The sequence below is a fragment of the Trichoplax adhaerens genome, genomic scaffold (genome assembly GCF_000150275.1).
Source record: "Trichoplax adhaerens TRIADscaffold_1 genomic scaffold, whole genome shotgun sequence".
Taxonomy (NCBI): Eukaryota; Metazoa; Placozoa; class Uniplacotomia; order Trichoplacea; family Trichoplacidae; genus Trichoplax; species Trichoplax adhaerens.
The window spans coordinates 7012740-7034899 of record NW_002060943.1 but is presented as its reverse complement, the minus strand read 5'-3'; the positions used below and the strand labels follow the sequence as shown (position 1 = coordinate 7034899).

The 22160-nt window shown below is 32.7% G+C and overlaps 2 protein-coding genes across 2 annotated transcripts; one reads left to right on the top strand and one right to left on the bottom strand.

Moving 5' to 3' along the window:
* Positions 1 to 8829: 8829 nt before the first annotated feature.
* TRIADDRAFT_4112 (uncharacterized protein) lies at positions 8830 to 10762 on the top strand (the record flags this gene model as incomplete). Its single annotated transcript, XM_002108720.1, has 3 exons — positions 8830 to 9504; positions 10150 to 10256; positions 10690 to 10762. Coding segments are annotated over 3 exons (855 nt in total), but the record flags the coding sequence as incomplete, so codon positions are not given.
* A 2007-nt stretch (positions 10763 to 12769) lies between these two features.
* On the bottom strand, positions 12770 to 17028 carry TRIADDRAFT_52054 (uncharacterized protein; the record flags this gene model as incomplete). Its single annotated transcript, XM_002107974.1, has 18 exons — positions 12770 to 12873; positions 12951 to 13045; positions 13145 to 13173; positions 13338 to 13406; positions 13479 to 13691; positions 13790 to 13882; positions 13977 to 14073; positions 14176 to 14232; positions 14332 to 14396; positions 14568 to 14720; positions 14871 to 15002; positions 15211 to 15253; positions 15491 to 15567; positions 15711 to 15818; positions 15937 to 16023; positions 16158 to 16208; positions 16444 to 16525; positions 16886 to 17028. 18 exons carry the CDS (start codon positions 17026 to 17028, stop codon positions 12770 to 12772), a joined length of 1698 nt encoding a protein of 565 aa, XP_002108010.1.
* Between the last annotated feature and the right edge of the window lie 5132 nt (positions 17029 to 22160).

Genomic DNA, 22160 nt, shown 5'->3' with positions numbered 1-22160 from the left:
TATTGTATTCAGTAATAGAATTATTGAATATGAAATTGAGTAGATATTGTAGTACATATATACTGTCTATTAATTATATGATAATAATTATTCCATAAATGATGAAATACTTAGGTATTATATTTTGAGATGTTAGAGTTTGGTTCAAACAAAATAGTAACATAACCAGTGAGATACAATTGTAATATGAACAATATACTTATAGAGTTATTCTTGAATTTTTATCAACCAAGATTCCTTGAGCTGTTGTCTAATAAGGTGGATATGGGGATAATCCATTACCGTGACGCAAATTTTGCAATATTAACTTCTTACTATAATTTGTCATTAACAGTTATAATGATTGTAAAAATAAAGCTTGGAATGAATGAAAGGGAATGTGAAAAAAAAATGGTTTTATCTCCACGCATGTAAAATTGAATTAATCCAAGCAGAAGAAAACTCGATTGAAGTCAATAAATCGAGGAAGGCAATAATGATTCCAAGAATACTTGGTATGGAAATTCCTAAATTTATTGATTTAATCCTATCGTAACATTCTAGGTGACAGACAAATCAATTTTTTTTTCGCCCATGCTATTATGTTCAAGTTAATACCAAGCAACCTTGGAATATTAATCACTTGATGAAGTTAGTTATGTAGCTTCTTTCACTGGTACTTTTTGAATTATTTTGGCTATTTTTCCTATTGATTAATATCTTTGTTGAACATGATGACGGATAGCTCATGGATTATAGTGCAGATTTCTATCCTTGTCATTTTCTACACCAATAATAATGATCAGTTTACATAGGGCCTAAAACTGTTGATAACCGCTTAAACATTAAACATTAGCTTGTTAGAATAAATTAATAGCCTCGAAAATAGGGGGAAAATTACAATCAATGACTTTTTCATCTGGCGACTTTTCCTCCTATTTTTTGGATCATTTCGGGCGGTATTGGATTTAGACAATTCGAAATTCTATCTACCTTTTGTTTATAGGTAATAATAGTTTTAGAAATTCTATTTTTCTTCCATAGTGTAATTGGCAGTTATTGTCCAACGATACTTTCATCAATTGACGTATTGTTGTCAATAGGTAGATTGTCCACCTGCAATAATTATTATTTCTATATTATAAGATGTTCAAGACAGCACTTGTCTATTTTTGTTAGTATAGTAGAGTTTACTCTAAGTGCTATACCAGAGAGTGATAGAATTTTTTTCATAGAAAGAGTTTGTTACTATCTTTGGCCTAACTAGAACTTGTAGTTTATATCTAGTAATTAAATAGACTATCGTTGTAAAGAGAGCTGTAGAATTGGTCCAGTCTTAAAATACTATATTATCATTTATTTTACTCTTGTGTATAAAGGCCATCAAAGAAAGACGAAAAACTGTATAGACGAGTTTCATTTTCTACGGTGATAGAAGGAAGATTTGTATAGAACCTTAATCGATCAGAAAGAATCTTTTTCGACTTCAAGTAAGGGAAAACCATAATATTGATGATATTTATGTCTGCTTTAGAACTGGAAGGTATAAAATTTGTCATGATGTATGGTCAGTACTGAAGATTGAGAATTCAATTTGTAATGGCGCAACCTTTAATCTCTTTCCAACGGCAATAGCAGTTCATGTGTTAGTCCATTGACAGTTTTAAGCGATTGTATGACTAATGTTTAATTGAATATTGGAAAGGAAAAATGATATAACATTTATTGTAGAAAATGAAAGTACTTACTATCTATCTTGTTTAACACAAGCTTTTTTTTGGACGTACAAACTACAATAATAACGTGTCTAATCTCAATTTCTTTGAATAATGCCATCCTGACTAAGGATAACTATCACTAGCGTATCTTATGGGTAGATTAATTCTACAGTTTTTATTCCTTTTCATTTTCGAATTCTTTCCCTTCTTTCTCTATCACTTTCGTTTCAACACGATCAGTGGCTTGTATCATTGACATCATTATTCTATTAATATATTAGGATGAACAAGTCAAGTTTTAACATTAATACAACTTAGCAATTAAACTGAATGAATAAAATAATGAGACAATATAGAGTAGGCTACATCAGATGTCATCATTACTGTATCTCGATATAGAATTATCTATTTAAAATTTATGATAATGAATGTTTTCCCTCCGTAGTCATACAACAGTTATGTTATAACTGGATCGCCTATGTTGAATGATAATCCATAAATGCCTTTGGTAAAAATTATTTATAAAATTTTCAAGGGGGTAGCAGAAAGAGCTATTTAAGACTTTATTTAGTTTTAAGAATCAAGGATATAGAGTCTAGTATCGACAAAATGACTGATTGATTTCTCCTAATTGCTATCAAAGAGAGCTTTGACACCGTCAATCAGGTTTTAGTCATGAAGATGCTTCTTCATTTTTCTATCTACTTTCCATAATGTAACTTTACGAGAAGACAGGCATTATTGATGTTAGCGGTTTATTTTTGATCTGCTTCTTCAAAGTACTTAAAAAATCTATAAAAACTATAAAGTAGACTGTAATATCCTCGTTGAAAAGTTTAGTAAATGGATGCTTAAACAAATTGATCTATCAAAGAAATCTAGTTGAAATCTTGATGAAAAATTATGTTACCGTTGACAATGTCAAAATAGCGTAAGATGAAAACGGATATATACCGGTATAGTACATCATATATTGTACGAATGGAGTGCATGGTATAGGAATACCCAAGTTTGTAGAATGATACTGATAAATGGTTGGCAATGGTACGCGTTTTTCTATTATTTTTTTTGACCTCTTTGGAGTTACTCTTCCTTGATGGTGTTATATCGATATTTGCTGTTCGATGGCATCAGTAAGAGATACTAAAGCAGAAAGAATGGAATTCACTTTGATGATTGATCTAAGGCCTTGATTACTGTATTTTGGGTATTAAAGTTGTTAACCTGATCAACATTTTAAATTTCTCTCATGGTTTCCTTAGCAAAAAGAAATGGTATTGGAATAGTTAGTTATAAATGAATTAAACGTTCTGTTTAAACCATCGTGGCACTAGCCATACCATATAGAGAGTAATACATCGATTAAAAAGAGGATAATCATTTTACCACTATGAGTGAACTTAAGTTTATTGATAGTTCGTGTAGCATCCCATTCTATTTAGCCCAAAACTATGAGTTTTATATAACGTATTCAAGACGGATGATAGAGAAAAACTGATTCAATACTACACCTTATTCTGATTGGTTTGTTCTTAATATCAATATGATCATTGCATTTTATGCCTTTGGTGCTGTAAAATATCTTTTTAGTTGTTATATTAAGGTATGATTATGTCTTGATCGGATCTAAAGTTCACTTCTTATTAAATTGTCATCGGCTACAATACGATAGATAAATTTACAGAAATTTTCTATCCTAAAACAGATACAGGTACAGAGCTTTTAACCTTGTATGGTATCGATAATCGCTTTTTAACTTCATCAAAATCAGAACTGTCGATATATTATTTGATAGTGGATGATCTATTATATACTATTTAGGATAATGGTAGTCTTGTTATTGTAGTTATCATGTCGTGCGGTTCCATTTATATGCTCTGTAATGTAGTAGAAATTGGTTCAAGTTTGGCTTAGTTAGTAGTATCAACTTCAAATAAGGATAGAATTAGTTATTTAGACTAGCGAAAAAGCTATCTTATACAATGTTACTACAAGTGATGATCGTTAGAAGATTCTTATACATGATCACTTTCGATATCTGTTGGTACACTGTCTCATTTTAGGCTAGGGGCATTCGAATTTTTACGATAGTTTAAACTATAAGATTAGGCATCATCTCATCTAGACATTGTCATGGAATTTTATATTTTATTTTTGTGCACGTTTTAACTTCTGTTGAAACTCAATGACTAGACTGAGTGAAACTGTTACAATAACACAAATTTTATGAAGCAATAAAATCCATGTAGGCCTCTTCGATCTCATTCTTTGATGACCTTATGTTAAAAGATGATTGATATTATCCATTAAATTAGATGACTAAAGGTTTGTAAATATTGAATTGTGATTAAAGTGGAAGAAGTCCTTCGAAATTGCGGGTAATACCCTGTCCAGTATTGCCATCATACGTATGTACGTTATTGATGTTGCTGCACTCTGATATATACTTTCATCCCAAGATATAAGTGAAGGAGACGCTTTGATCTACAGCTTTAAAATGAACTACTTGTGAAACTGAATTTAGAGTCTACCCTGTTTTCAAGTGTTTGGTTATGCATTATTTTATGGCACATATGCAGTACACTTTTAAACCTGATTCAGCGTGATTACTATCCTTAAGGAGTAAATCGAATTCATCCTTATTGCTACTACTAGTGCATTTCTATTGCATCTCTATCTTCTCTGATCCCTATCATGGCTTTTTTAGACCGTTTCAAGAACGGATTTTTACTATTGTAAGCATGATACACTTTATTGTATACAAGACATGCATAATCATGGCAGGCCTAATTTAGTATTACTACGATCATATTGCGCAGAATGACTTGATTAATTGTAATTTGGCGAATTTTTATATACTACTATACGTAAGACTCACGTTGAAACTATTTTCTGAAGATCGTACTATATCTTAATCAATCTTTAGTGCACTATATGGTGTCTACTACTATGGATAACATTAAAAATTTCTCAACTTTTAGAATTATGATTTAGCGATTACTGTACCAAGTAAATATGGTTGATACTATTCTCGCTATTACTCGTTCATGGAAAATTTCAATTAGTTGGATTTTGACTGAATGATTCAATGAATATTTGCTGAGGAAATGATTTATAAAAGTTAATGTACCATATCTACTAAACAAAACAAGTTTAATCCACATTATTACTTTAGTCTTAAAGTGCTTTAAACTTTAATAATTGAGTAATGTATTGATAAAATTCCATGATATAATAAACAAGCGCCAGCGGATGTAATCTCAAATATAGCCACTATACTACGAGAACCACTCACATAGGATATGCTCGCCTATCTTCTATTAGGGTTTAGTGTTGTTATTGGCTTACATACCGATATTAATTAGGCATTGCTTTTTAAAGAGATAGATAGTTTTCAAATGAATTCTTATAGAATCTATGTTACTATGGATATCGAATAAATCGTGACTTTGTCGAGAGTTTTTACCAGTCTATCGTTGTAGAAAGTGTTATTGATAGACAATGCTGCTACAAAAATATCACCAGTTATATCATCCACGTTAACTTCTCGAAATTTAGCGACTGGATACTATCAAGACTTCTAGCTATGCGCGTGTGAATTCCCTGTTTCGTCGATGTCACTAATGTTAATGTCAAAGGCAATGTAGAATAGTAACCTCAGCAAATTACAGTAGTGCTTGTGTTATATTCGAGATTTGCTCTACAACTTCAATTTAGAGTTAGTAGATTGCGAACCGATGGAGGTTATAATCCCATTCATTGCCATTATTACACTTGATTCAATCTCTCTGGAAGTCTACTATTGCGTTGACTTGCCAATGCAATGGCGAAGCATTTGTAGTTTCTCATATACTGCCCTACCAATGTATTTTATGATTTCGGTGGATAAATATTGTACTTCTAGAAGCCTTGATGTTCTAATATCATGATTTTGTAATGGGGCTGAAACGTAGATTAAGCATTGATTCGACGTGACAATATTTATACGAGTACTAAAAGGGCGAAAACTATTCCATATTATGGAAAGTAAATGTCTTTCATTTGGAATCTGCTTTAGTATCATATTGGGATTAAAATTGTCGACAAGTTACAGATATACTAGTCGTACAAGTGGATAGTGGTAATCTTCAATAAAGCAATATTCCTAGCCTTGTTTTAATTGTAGTATTCTGTATCTTATATTTCTTACAATCACACCGAGTGCTTGTTGAAATGGACGGCTACAAAGATGATAGCAGATGGGTAGTTGCTAGACTGCGAGGATAGTTATAGGAAACTAAGATAGAGACAATAAGGAATTGGTATTGAATTTTTTCTAATTTATAAGTCAACAATCCTTAACTTTTTTTTGGGGGGGGGTGGTTTTACTAAACGCAAAAATCCTTCACATAATGCTAGTCTTGCATTGATTAATTAATTAATAATGAAATATCGTAGTCTCACGTTCACTATCAGCTAAGAAACTTCATTAATATCCAGTCGTGAGTTGAAAATGGAAGTAATGTAAAGAAGAGTTTCCATACTTTTCATATCACTGAAACCCTATTGAAGTGATATTTTATAATCGCCGCTCTACCGCATAGACTTGTAGACAAGACACTTGCGACAAAGAGTAAATGACTCAAATTTGCTATTAGTAAAAGACACAAAGACTTCTCCTTCTTGAAATTTTATAGTAGTCTGTCAAAACGAGAGTATTTTACATGACATGAGGTAGACAGCGCCATGTTGTACATTTGTCCTAGCGCTCACTACTATAATTGTTATGCAATGTAATAAACAATGTAAGTATTTGGTTAGAATTTCCTGGCTTTTGAGCATTCAATGAGGTGATGAGAAAGCGATTTGTCTCGATCATTATATTAGTATTCCCTGGTAGAAGCCGTTAGTAATTTTGATGTTAATGTTGCTGTATAATAGCAGATTAGTAGGGAAAGATTTCTTGCATTACATAAGGCTACTTCTAAGTTGTGCGAAGTGCCCATTTGGAACCACGAATCTGATCCGTAAAATTCTCTGCAAACTGTCATAATGATAAGTGCTGATTTTAAAGTGAAATCACCTCTAACAGTATGTAACGAAGGTTAATATTTAGTATTCTCCTTCATAGAGTATTTCTTTATATTTGGTAGATTTAACGATGAACAGTAAGGTAATTCAAGATTTTAATGTAATGGCTGGTAAATAACATCTAAATTAGTTTAGATGGTAGTGGATGGATTGTGTCAACCACTATAATGTTATACTACTTTGCAAGACTCACTGATTGCTGTAAGTGGCTTGATAGATAAAATAGGATAAATAAATCGGTGTTATCCCCTAATCTCAACCTTGTTTCAAAGTGTCCCAATCATAGTGCAAGTTAGCAATAATAACGCTAAATTATTATAAGTACTGTATATCCTTGAGAGGTGATTTAAAAAAAAGAAACTAAATGAAATTAAATCCTTTTTCTTTCTTTTTAAGCAACAGTTGATGAATTTATGATACAGGAAATCAATTCTTTGACAAAAAGTAAACCAGCCATAACCCTCAATTCTCCACGATTTGATCTTGGTATGGTTCTACGCATATTAGGGGAGATGGGTCAGAAAAGATTTTAGCCTTATAGTAGTATGGGATCAACTTGAAAGAACGACCAGTCTACAGCACAGTTGTGTCGAATTTCTTGTTCTGAATCTGTTTTGAAAAGTTTTCTCTATATATCCATGATCATGATGCCTGAGGGAGAAAGGTTTTCTCTTTGGTAGTTAATGCATAGGGAATGCCTATGGACATCTACACTTGATAATACAGTTGCTTTTGTAATGGACTTGACAGCAGCACATGTACCAATAGCAGGGACTACTCAAGTAAAAATGTTACACTTCTTCCACCGTCTCCAACTCTTCTCTCTTACTGCTGCACAGACGTCACAGTGCCACATCTTCCTATATGCTAATAATTCATTTGCTTTTCGTATTCTAAACGAGATAGCTGTGATCTTGTTTGTGCACTAATAATCTGTGTGAATTTCCCTTGTAGGTTTTACGTGGCCTCCATGATTTTACTGGCTGTCCAATATCGCCAATCGATCAATTCTTACCGGCTATAAATCATTCATCGCAGCAAATCGATAACCATCTTCAATATTGGCTTGATTTTCTAACTGAAATAAGTTGTTTCTAGTCTTATGTTAATCGAAGGGAATCCTCCAAGCTTTAGATCGATCATCGATCTATTTCTATCACTTTCTTCTTGTTCTTTGCTCTAGCCGATAAGTTGCAATATTTGCCAGTTGTTGTATCGGAAAACTGGACATACGTATATTCGTATCTGTACTCGCATAGCTGTAGATGTTGTGCAATTAGTAACTTGGGCATTGACTAGCTTGTTCAAATTGTTATCGCCTTGTTATCGACTTAATCATTCGAGGGAGTTTACACTTCTATGTTCTACTGATACTGTACACACATAGAGTACTGTCGTTTTTATTAGTTTTTGTAACGATTACTGATTAATAATCGATATTGAGGCATAGATTATTTTCTATTACCAGTATTAATTGGCAATATCTTGGTCTAACTTCAATCTTTCAATTTTGGTGTACAGTTTGAACACCCTGTTATTTCTATAATAGCTGATAAAATTTCTACCTGCGTAATAGGAAATTGGATCCAGTATTGCTACAAAGTAACGCCTAACGATTGGCATTATTTGATATTGTATTTCTTATACAACCCTAATGGTCGATATTGATTCATCTACTGTCCATTATTTACTACAATATCTATAACACGTATAATTGGTCAATGTCCCTAGTACTCTTGGACACTGACGTTTAATAACATAAATTGATAGCTACTTAGTCATCCATTTTTTTTCATTTTTCATTTTTTACAATACATCTCGGTTAGTGTTACATGCACACAGGATTTTCTATCCTATAAACTGTGCTAGAAATTTGTAAAAAAACCAACTTTCATCCATTGTAATACCATTTTACTCAATGATCACTTATTATCATTGAAAATTGCCAACAAGAAAAATGGGACATACTCAAAGTAAAAAGAAAATCTCTAAAAAAGAAAATGGTTTCGATTGCATTAGCAGTAGTAAAACTTTCGGCGGCAAAGTCATCCATTACATTCATGAAAAACATGAAGCGCCAATTTTAAGCATTGAATTTTCACCCGATGATACCTTCATTGTCACCACTTCTGCTGATAGTACAATTGCTCTGTGGGAATTGAAAAGTGGCCGATTATATCGAGTTTTCAAGCAACATAAAAAAGCTGTAACTTGTTGCTCTTTTAGTTCCATTGATACGCATATTTTGGCAAGTGGTTCAGAAGATCATTTAGTTATGTTATGGAATATTAAATTAGGCCGTCGCGTTGCACGATTTGAAGCTCATGAAAATACCGTCACGGCATGCACATTTTCACCTGATGGTAAATGTTTAGCCACGGCATCGAAAGATTGTACCATTAAATTATATGATATTGTACCTGGTAGTGGACAATATATCAATGGTAAATATCTATGCCTAGAAGGTCATGAAGGGCCAATTCATTCTGCCCAGTTTTCTCCTGATGGAATTTTATTAGCCACTTGTTCTGACGATCGGACAATACGATTATGGAATCGCGTTTCCGGTAAGATTACTAGTATTTTAACTGATCCATATAATCCGGTGATACAGTGTCGATTTAGTGGCGATGGTGGTGAAATTGCATCCTGTTCTGGTAAATGTGTTCGGGTGTGGAATACAATGTTATGCGAAATAGTCAACATATTAGAGGGATATCATACTGAAATGGTCACGGTAAGTCTATAATTACATCGCATCAAAGTAGCAGTAACTTGATAGTTTTATATTATATCAAAATGAAGTATAGTGCGGTAGTAGAGTACATTGGCGTAGAACAGTGTGCAAAATGAAAAGAATTTGGAAATAACTACCGACTCTAACTACGATAGAAACATCATTATCCTCTAAATATAGAATGTAAACCGTATCTATGCAATGGATTGGTAGGCTTTTCGTTATGTGGATTTATGTGACAATGTTAGGATTGTTATATATTTAGTTAATCTGTATATCAAGTAGTGAATCTCTTTCGAATATTTTAAATGATGCAAATAAACGATATAATCGCAGAACATGGATATGGCTAGAAAAACTATGTAAATTATTTTTATTCGCTTTAATTACTCCAACGAACGAAATATCTAAAGGGACGCTATGTTGATAGATTTAATGCCATGTTTCTTATGAGGATGTTGTATGTAGCATTATTAATGATGTAAAACTTCGTTCTACTGTTACTATTTGTAGCTGTTATGCAATCATGCTAACACTATAAATAGATTAAGATTCATGATATTCATGTTTTTAATGTCGTTGCTTTGCATACATGTCATTGATACGAAACCCGGTAATGCCATAATTATTATGTATTATATATAGACAATTGCATTTTCAGCTGATGGAAAAATTGCTACGGGGTCTACTGATCGAACGATATGCATCTGGGAGGCGGAAAAGACTGCGCTGAAATCGACACCATTGCACGTGTGAGTAAATATAGGGACTTATAAGAGAAAATTTTTAGATTCTTTAAAAATCCCTTGTAAATAGAACATGCATGAACATATAGGGACAGTTTTATCGCTTTTAGTGATGTTAAATTATTCCTTTACACAAAACTATAGAACATAGTTATTACTATAAAACGAATTAGTCTTAGGGTAGAATGCTATAATAATATTTATAACCTGGAAAGAAAGTAGTATTACATTTGTACTTTCTCTTTAATAGTATATAGATTACATCCTTTAATATTCAAGTGACTTCTGCTTGGCCAATTTAAATAAATAAACTTCTTCATACCATGCAGAAATTAGAAAAGATATCGATGCTATTCAATGTAGTATATTATATAATTATTATTACCTGTGAGAATTTTACTAATGTATTAATGTACACACTCTCCTATTTCAGTCTGAGATCGAAATCTGCTGTGAGAGCTTGTTGTTTCTCGAGATCGGGAAAATATCTATCTTCTGGAGGCGACGATAATGCATTATCAGTTTGGAAATAATAACTTATTTATAAATTGCTGGTAACAATGATTATTGTTTCGGGATAAATGTTATTATTCTCTATCTAATTAAAAAATTACCATTTTAATACTGAGATTGGCTCTAATTTTGGCATGACCGTGTAAAAATTACGATATAATTCACTTTCATGAGATAATAATTCATCAACAGATGGAACCTTTATTGTAAGACTAATTTATGCCTTAAACACTCGCTTTGCCCGGTTAATTTATATTTTACAAACATGAAAAGATCACAAAGCGAACTTTATATTTCGGAAACTGCGGATTAATTGTTTGTGCATCCAATATTTAAAATGTATACCGAAAAATCTGGATGTTTATTAATACTTCTTTATTTCTTACCGTGCACGATGAAAAATGTATTAGTACAAGATATAGTTATAGGCGAACAGATTTTGTCTTGTTAAAATTTAAATTAATTTGTACAAAAAACATCGGAGCTTTCTTTGTTCATAAGTTTAGTTAACTCAATCTTAGCTATTCCTACCCTATCCATAGATCTGGCCGCTGTAATATTGGCTAAAATAATTAATGAGTGATGACCACGTAGCAATTGCTACGTATTAGTTCTAGTAACTAATTATGCATAGATTGAACAGCTAATTTTTAGGGTGAAATATGATGGATTTTAAGGAATTACTACTTCATGGATGCTTAACTTTATTTGCCTTTAATTATATTATAATCCTTTGGCCTGAATCGGAACAAATGTAATAATAATTAATCGATAATACTTGCAGTTTATCTTAAAATGCTAAGTGCTTACTCCCCTTACACAAGATTGGATTGAGCAGGAATCTTTAGTAAATATTCTACTATTCTGGTTGTATGGCTGAATAACTGTAATCAAAGTTACTACATTTACTGACGTAATAAAGTAATTTATAAGAAGTTTTAATTAGATGCACTAGCATTCATGTACTGAGCAATGGCTTACCTATTGAGTACAATTTCTCTCTAACATGTTGCTGTTGTATGCTTAACTACATGAATTCAAATTTTTATTGCATGCAACAGATGAAGAGAAATAGAAGCGTGGGTTTTTCTTTCGTTTTGTAATCAAATATGATCAGATATGAAATCGAATACGATCAGATATGGTAATGGCTTAAAACTTTAATATTTGTAAGAGGCTCTTCTAGTTAAATACGGTTTTTATTGAATTCGAAGAGAAGAATACCACAATATTAAACGGCTGACATTGCAGTCAAAATATTTTGTTACATTTTAGCAAGGGAATCTTTTTATTGGCTGTATCAAGAGGCTATAATTTTCAATGATATAAAGATTTTTAGGAGTTTTAGATTTTATACTCGAAAAGGATAAAATTCAACTAACACTCGCTTAATAAGTCACTTGCAGCGATACAAAATACAATTATCGCTATTCAAGTAATTTGAGCTATACGATTTTATATCGATAATATGAATGTGCTAATTTAGGATCCTTTAATTTAAATTAATTAATGCAGATTAGAACTTAATATTTACAAAAACCAATATAGTAATATATTAACTCTACTTGTGCTTTCAAAATTGTGTACAGAATCGAATAAATAGTACCATAGATGTATGATAATTACGCTTTTTTTCGCTAGCTTAGAAATAGATTTCAGGTAGTATCAGTTGTATTATTGGATAATTCGTAACAGTAGTGAATGCATTCGCGTATAAAAGCCGCTAATTCGTAATTAATAGTTAATGAAGCTCTGCTTTTAAATTTTTCGATATTTCTTAGATCCAAAAACGACAACTATGACATAATTTCGATCGAAAAACTTTCGCATCTGCAATATAGATTTATGCAAAAATATGAGTCACGTTAAAGATTTCTTTAGTACATGAGAATTTTGCAATCATCGAAGTCAACACGTTTTCTTATGTTGTTAACCGATATTACAGTACTGAAAATAGGTTAGTTCTAAGCCAAACCAAATTACTAGAAGTGGGGAATGAAGTTTAGCTATGAGTAAAAGATATCATTCTTTTCATGCACGGTTAATGTAACTGGAAGATCGAATTTTAAAGGAGACAGCTTTTCAATTACATCGATAATTTCTGAAAATCCTGGAATAAATATATGTAATAAATGTTTTAGTGTTGAAGAAATACAATAATAGTAGACTTAGGTTTATTTAACATACCACCATTAGCTACATAAGCCCAACTTTGATAATGAGCTTCCATTAAATTACGAGAGCTACTAATCAGTTTACACCATTGAGTTAGTTTTTGAGAGCTAGGAGCATAAATAAGGTTCATGTCAATTTAAAAAAATTGGTTATTTAGGTAGCTATTTAAGGCCCAGTGAAATTTATGAGTGCTTTGATTAACTTACTGTAAACCTGCAAATATAAGGGCACGCAACTAAATCGAAAATATTGAAATTTCAAAATTAGTGTGAGTAGTAATTATAGGATAGCATACAAACAATAAAGATGACATGAATATTAAGAAGAATACGCAATAGGACTGTTAGAGCAAATCAAATTAGGCATAATTGCCAAATTTACAAGCAATAATAGAGTTACCTTAAAGTCATCTGTCTTATAACGTACTTCTGGAGATGATATAATATCGTACACGGTCGCAAGAAAAGTCTAGTGAGAAATTAAATTAGCTTTCAGTGCACCAGTTGTACATTGATTGAATATAATTACTGGTTAATATACCTGCTTTACAGAATTAGATTTTATTCCTACAGCATCATTTCCGAAAGAATGCGATAATCTTCTAGCTGGATTCTCATTATAGTTACTACCGTGCCTACTATTGTAGAATCTAACAAATAATTGCCATGGGTGCATCGCATTACTAGTATCCTCGTTATTTGATTTCATGAAAGCGAAACAAGACATAGGAGCTAGGAGACTAGTTTCGGTTGTCTGGATGAATCACAAATAAATAATATTTGGTTAAATATTTACATTGTTCTAAATATTAATTTTAAGATTATCGTAAACGAATAAGTACATTACAATACCTCACATAAGCCGTGTTGTAGCAACAACGTAAAATTATTTGTAAAATGCCTTGAAATAATTTTAAATAATTCATTGGGGGAATTTGATGTAATCTAAAGATAGATATATGTAGCAAATAACGTAAAATTTAGCTAAGACTTGAAAGGACACGTTTAATAGTCATAATTTTAAATAAATCACAATTACCAAATCTAAAGATTTTTGAAGTTCTCCTCTTTCAACCATTTGGCATTTAACAGCGATAATTCTATCCACGGCTTCATCCAGTTTGGAAATGGTATATCTAATCGGTTAAGACGTTAAGACTCTGTTAATTGATCGGAAGCATTTTGTGAAATGGCGAATCGTACGACAAGTGTAAGTCCAATTACAGATTTCTTTATACCTAGTATCTATTTTGGTGGGTACTAGCGGTTTTACACCAATACGGAGGTCATCCGATCTAAGTTAAAAAATTTTTTAATAACCAGTGAGCTGCTATGCATGTGCTGTATTATGATATAGCATTCATCGATAATGCTAATATATAATATAGTCTTACCCTCCTCCAAAAATATCTAATATTTTCAACATTCTTCTAACAAAAGTCATTTCAGGTTCTTTTACCTAAATGCAACAAACAACAAGAGCACTAAATGATATGCTTAACCCTTAAATAGTACAGTTAACAAAATTCTTTATGTATATAGATTAAATAATAAACGAAATAGTTAGCTTGAAATTAATATAAATAAATAACGCTTGAACTATTTAGCTCTTACAATGATCATAGCTTACATTGGCCGTAGAAGCCTGAAGTTGTCTTTTCGCATCTATGGATGAAATGGAATCTGCATAGTAACTCAAATCATCATTTGTGTCATACGAGAACTCATCATTGCTAACAACTGATTTTCTGCTTGAAGCGCGCGGAGGACTCGATACAGATTGCTATTTATGTATTGGATGAATCATTAGGATTAAAATAAGGATGATGCATGGAGGTAAATAATGTACATGGTTTGATATTTTATGGATTTTAAAATAAAACTTATAGATAGCTAGGACTAAATGACAAAATGCCTAGTGCAATTGCTTTACCTGGGATGGATATGGCATGCCCATCCGAGTAAATCTTCCATAAGGACCTGGACTATTTGTGTCACCTTGTAGGTAGGATATGTAGCGCTCTAGATCAATAACTTGCGTGGTCAGCTGCTTGACTAACTGTTCCTGAAGTAATATCCGAAAGAGTCAGTTGAGGATCGGTGTTAAAGTATTTAAGAGCAAGTTATTGAAGCTATACTACTATTATAACCTTTGATCTCACAGGACGGATTAACTAATGAATAGAAGATGAAAGAGTCGGATTTAATGAAAGTTTATAACCGATTTAGAAAAAAAGATTTATACTTTATAGTATCATTAAAACAGCCTTAACCTGCTTAACAGCAAAATCGATTTTTGATTTTAAATCTTCAGCTCTGGATACAGTATTAGTAGTCAAGAACATATTAAAAGGAGAATAAGATTATCTGGGAACAGAAACCTATTTTTAATCAATTATTAAATGGTAAATCATTTTACTTTAATGAATCGAAACTATCCAACTTGATACCAAGGCGATTCCTAAGTTTAAATTATGAGTTTAAATTTCACATTAATCGATAGTCATCAGAACGATGGATGAAGTATTTTTTTGTTTTAAATTCAAGCCTAACCTTAACTCATCAATGATAACACGTTGTTTATCATGTAGATCGTAATTGGGTCTACTTACGGTGGATCTAGCACTTTCCTAAAGTTGATTGTATTTTTAATTAATTATTTCATTTCATTAACATTTTGCAGATAAAATAAATCAATCCATTGCGTATCAAATCATTTAGATTAGAATTACGTGGTCGTTAATTGCACATAGCGTGTTAATACCCGAATTACCTGAGCAGCGTAACGCTCCAAGTCTTCTAACTGAAGTTTCAAGTGCGTGATTAGTTTTTGCTGACTATCTTTTTGGCGATCTAATTTCTGCTCGTATTCACGATGGCTCTAGGTGAAAGCAATGGAAAAACAGGAATATAGATAAATGTTTTAGTCTAATAGGTAATGTTGATTGAGCCAAAAATGAGAGGACAAATAGAAACAAATATATAAGGTAATGTCGTACCATTTCCTCTACTACAGCTGTGGGATTAGAACCGTTGAGTTCGGGTATTCCTTGAAAGGCGAATCGTTCAAGCTCGCGTAGAAGTACCTTAAATAATAATTATGGTATAAAAGATATGAAACAATGTTAATTTTAATTGTTTACTCAGATTGCCTAAAATCACTTTTTTCGCCAATATAACAATACCAGCATAGGTCATGAATTCAAAGTTTTTATCTTACCTCTTTCTCTTCTTGGTCAGCTTCGACTATTTGTCTAAGGCGAAATTGAACCTATGTAGGTTGCGAAATAAGTTAATTAAAATAGACGATTAAGAGATGAGAAACCCAATTTCAATCTAATTGCATCGTAAAGTGTGGCATGATTGATAAAATCTCTTATGTTTTTAGATTAACTGTTATCATAAAAGTGTCACGTTGCTTCATAATGGATTTAATACTGCTTGGCGATACGTTTTATTGGCCAGTAAGACTTATCATTCCACTTTTACATGAAATTTTGACGTACCTGAGCGAAGTGTGTTGTTAAGGCTAGTAGAGATCGATTAAGTTGCACTTGTTCATCTTCTACATTTTGAAATTTATCTAACCTAAAGGTTTATCAAGCAAAAAATTGATTCACTAGCTATGCAGTATATTGATAAAGTAGTAAAATTCCAATTATGTTTGGCATTATTATAACTTAGCGTTATAGTCAGTAAGAACAGAACATGTGAGTGAATACCAATCTTATTCGTTAATCGTAGGACGTCATACGTAAGCACAGTGTACATAGTAAAAGTTGTTCTGACAAATTTACGCGATTACTTTTGCTTCTTTTGCATTCACGTATTAGATAGTATGATTTCTCAAAGTATGGAGTGTTGCATTAAGTAGCTCTTTATGACAACTTTAGCATAATTTCTAGAATCACCCTGTCAGTAATTATATCCGATTATTTATAGACAGACCTAAAATCCTTCGGCATCGATTGTTCGCTGATAGTCTGAGTAATAGAACCTATTGAAGTTGCATCGTTTGCAGGAGGCCAGTTTTCATCTATTGCTGGTGCTTTGCCACTAACAACTTGAAATCCGTCGAAATCACTATACATTGCTTCTTAAATTTCGATGGCGCCGAGAGATCTTAAAGCATCTGCCAACATCAATACAGTACTTACTATTTAAGATATTCTAATATTTAAACAAATTTGTTTACTAGGTCTCTAAGTAGAAAAGACCGAAATTGCTCTTAAATTAAATTACATTTCTTAGAATTATATGAGATATAAATTGAGGTAGAAAAGTGTAATGAAGGACGTATAAACCGAATTTAGGGTAGTTTGAAATATAAATGCAAATGATATACTCTTAAGGCCTTGGAAATTTGTTAAGAAGTCATAATTTTATCAACAGATGTTACAATTTTATCTCAATAATTAGGGCGTGAAATAGCGAAAGGAAATGGCTCTCAAAAGCAATTACCAACTCAATAGCCATCTCTCTAAATTAATACATACTGCCTATTAAGATAAGTTATAAATATAAGCTCGTCAAGGACATATAATTTATGTCGTAAAGGACGTTTTGTAGTATTTGATATCTTAGGTCATTAATGTTTGATATTCAAGCTCTAGTAATAGCTATAACTGTGCACTATAAGAATCAATGTTCTATAATCATAGTTAGTTAATATGCTTGCTTTGTTTACTTTAGCCCAAACTGATAGCAAAATCAACAACAAGGCAGGCCCAACTCTCTTGCCACTAACGATATCATAAAACCCTTAACTTAAAGCGATGAATTTAAAAAGTGTTATAATAGCCGATTATAATTATGATTAATTCAATGTCGTATTAATCTACTATACAATCGCGATAACTGTCTTCTAATGTTCGCAAATGTAAAAGGAAACAGATTGTACTGTATAGGATCAATTTCTTATTTTTCTGTTATGAAAACTCTTGCATATGATAAAAAACTGAACAAATAATTAGTACGATTAGGATGGACTTTGAAAGTTTTAGTTGGAAAGTTGATATAACGGTATTGTCAGATACAATAGGATAATGAAGAATAAATTTGAATTAGGGTTTTCTGTTTTCTTACTTTTGCTGTACTATTATCATTGAATGCGTAGTTTTTTCTTCATCAATGGACCAATGTTAACTATTATTAATTACCGATTTAATAATGGTGGTAGCGGTATCGAATTTAGTTCTACTTCTAATCTTTATTTTACGGTAAGCTTACTTGAACGAATTAATGGTAACTTACCCCCCCCGCCGACAGATCGATATGGTTATTTCAACATGCCCCATGTCATAATTGCGTTATATTGAGCCGTTAAGACAATTTAGAAATTCATCTTCTGTTCAGAGAAATATGCGAGACTCACGGCACGAAGGATAGATTAATATTGTCAAGGAAAAGTAATACTTTAATTGTAAGAAGCACAGTAAACTTGATATTACATGATTATATCATGATATCTATTCTTTAATGTCATCAGTGCTACCGACAGCGTTCGATGAGTAGAAAACATGACGTCAGGGGAAAAAAAAATAAGCAACTGAAAGAGTGAGGCAATAATTAATATAATATGAGTAAATTAAAAGACGATATCATGTCAAACGTTACTTGATATACGTGGAATCATGCCTACAGGTGTACGGTAAAGTGCGCTAGATATTGTTGGAACGATTAATCAAGTAGCAAAAGGAACAATCGTCTTGTTGTATAGGCGTTATAGGTAATGGATGAATACGAAATACGAGTAGACATGAAAGAATGATACGAATATCAATGTCTTAATATTGATAATTTGCTGAATGCTACACTGAATATTGTAGTTTCTTCGAAGTGATCTTACACAAAATCTTCAGTATCCAGTATTAACTGATACTTGTTCATTAAATTATCATTATTTCCAGCGAGTGTCATAGCGGACACGTTCTATCACGTCAAGACATGCAAGGCCCATACCGTTCTCCACTTACTGTAAGGGCAGTTTTGTGCCTTTAGTTCTCTGTATTTTTTACATACTTGCTGCTGGAGATTTCTATCATAGTAGGTACTAAATGAGTGGAAACTACTTCTAAATGAAGACAATTTATACCATACGATTCAGTTGGTTTAACGATGTGAACGGTCCGCGATTCATTGAACTTATTTATAGCATACGAGTACAGTAGATAGTGGACTACGGGTTTGCAGTCGAAAGCGACTTCATGGCTTCCACTTTGAAGTAGAAATAATCTTTGGAAAGTAAAAGCTCTACATCGACACGTTACAGTGGTGTACAAGAGATTGTCATCACAGACTAAGCAACGCATTCCAATTTAGGTAGAATAGCTCTATCGACTGCAGTTATGAGGAATCATGTTGTCATTTGTTGAATGTTTTCAATGAACGGCGAGTATGATTGAGATTGAATCGCTGTCAAAACAATTCTGAATTGATGCTTACACGAAAGGGGGCCAGTATTGGTCTTGGATGTGGAATCAAATTGTACAATATCGCAATAGCCTTGGTAGTCTTGTCCTATATCATATACGTAAGTACAATAAGAGTGTGGCGAACAACATCCACTATGACTTTTGAAATGGATTGGCAAAGTATCCAAATGGATAACTCCGTGGATCTGTTATAGGAAAACACTTTTACCAACTAGTACTGTGCTGTATAACAGTGACAACAATAATTCATGACAATAATAAGCGTAAACCAACTGGGGGCTTTACCAAGTTCTATGAACAGCTGTGAAATTTTCCTCTCGTAAAACTGCTAGCCCTAAAGACGTAATCCAGTAAAGAGTCCTGTCATTATTTCAGTTGCTAGAATAGAATAGTAACTATCGCTTGGATTTTTGTCATTTGTAGTGTAACTTCTGCAGCGTTTACTTTTATCCTACCCGTCTTGACAACTTGCCATGTCTAATGGTATTACACTTTCAATGAGGCTACTACCAGTAATAATTGTACGACTATACTACTCTAAAATGCAATACAAAAACAACACCAAGACGCAACAACAAAGTCATCCTGACAAATTCATGTGGATAATCCATTGGAAAATATTTCATTTTGTACTTACTCAATGATTTAAAAATGGCAGACGATATTCTCCGTTAGTGGATCAATGGAGAAGTAGAAGAAGAGGATATAGTGAGTGATAGCGCTGACCGACGTTGGAGTGACGTACATCGCAAGGGTACGTACACCCGTGTCCATTCACACCAGATGCAGTCGATCGTTGATAGTACGTGTGCTGTCGGTTGAAACCAAACCACAAGCTTGAGTACAGTACTGTAGAACCCTTGCAGAGTCTCTACTCTACAGTACAGTGTACTGCGTAACAAAGGCTCGTGATGGACAAGTACTGTACAGTACTGTATTTACAGTATACAGTACAGTACAGTACTGCGTAACAAAGGCTCGTGATGGACAAGGACTGTACACATACAGTACTGCATACTGTACTGTAGTACTGTAGAACGGAGTCTCTACTCTACTCTACAGTGTACAGTACTGTACTGCGTAACAAAGGCTCGTGATGTACAGTACTGTAAATTACCGTACTATACTGTACACTGTACAGTACAGTACAGTACTGTAGAACCCTTGCAGAGTCTCTAGTCTACAGTGTACAGTACTGCGTAACAAAGGCTGTGCGTAGCAATTATGACTATGCGATTCGACTCTCCTTCCAAAATGGTATAAAGTATAGTCATTTTACATGAGTTTCAGTACTATTTTTTCCCTTGTTCGCAGTCTGAAAAGAAAGTAAACACATCGTACTACCCACATACTATACGCGGTAACGGACAGAAAGGACACAGTTACAGGACGATTACAATAGCATCGTTGCAAATTGCTGAACTGCATGCGCTGGTCAATGTCATGGGATAGGATTGGAAAGTCAAAAAAATTTTGCTAGCATGCATTGCATAATATACGCCAGCATTTGTAATAACATGGTATAACGTCAACGTTGTTTAGTAGAAAAATTTTCATTGAATAATCAAGCAAAGGCACATCCATTCGTGATAAACAAGCCCATGTAGAATATTATATCATAACTATAATCAAGAATCTTTGCTACAGTCTACGAGCCTTTCCTTCTCTACTCATTGTATCGCAGCATAATTATTCACAAACCGTATACTTCAACTAAACTAGAATAACAAATACAATAAAACGTATCAAGAATATCATTATCTAATTAGGCTATTAAAATAGCTTCGTAAATGAATATTATTCAATTGCATAGGACGACCCTTCCAAAAAAAGTCCAAATGCTTTCAAACAGAATAGCTATAGTGTACAACACACCTATTCACATCGTTGAAAGATGGAATCTTTGCAAATGTATCGTGATTACTTGTTGCTAGGTCACTACTGACAAAATATACACACAATAAGTACAATAGTTGCATATGAAATTTTTAAAATGCAATAGTCACAGCTTATATCAATGAAGGACTGTGAACTTCAATATTTTACTGAATTGACATAACTAAATACCATAATGTCGTTTGTTGTAAAGAGCCAACTACAGATTTTCCTGCTATCTCATGCAGACATATAAAAAGTACTATAAGGATAAGTACAAATGCTTTTACATAGTGGAAAGAATTTCATTCAATAGTCAAATTAGGTAGCGTTACAGGTGCAGCTAAGCTGTGTACAGGTGTAATAAACAATATAATCCAATTAAATAGTAGTGCTAGAAGTAAATATCTCAGTATAGCCATCAATAAAAGACTTCAAAATTGAGGTCCATTTCGCATTATCTTGAGCTATACTAGCAGTGCTGATAGTAATCCTAACAAACGTGGGCCAAAAGACAATTGCCAGGTTTTCACTGTTCATTTTGTGAACATTATTATCACATATTCTATATGGAATAATATGTAAATTATGATGATCAATAATATTCGTGATCGTTTACACACGCAGTCGCACTAGATAAATTGCCATTAATCTACATCGATAACCTAGTTACAATTCTATACATGTTACCTTCTGAGATGTTCCAACATAAAAGAAAATACTGCCAAATTTACTTCCGAGAATTTCTTAATGATTGATCTTAGATTTGAATACTTCTCATCTTGCATTTGCATATCTAATAAACAGGCAATAAGGAACTTAGCCATGCAGGTAGGTTATATACAGTTATGTATCAGCATTCTACTTTGATATCGTACCAGCACATTCGAGCAATTGGTCGTACACATTAGTGG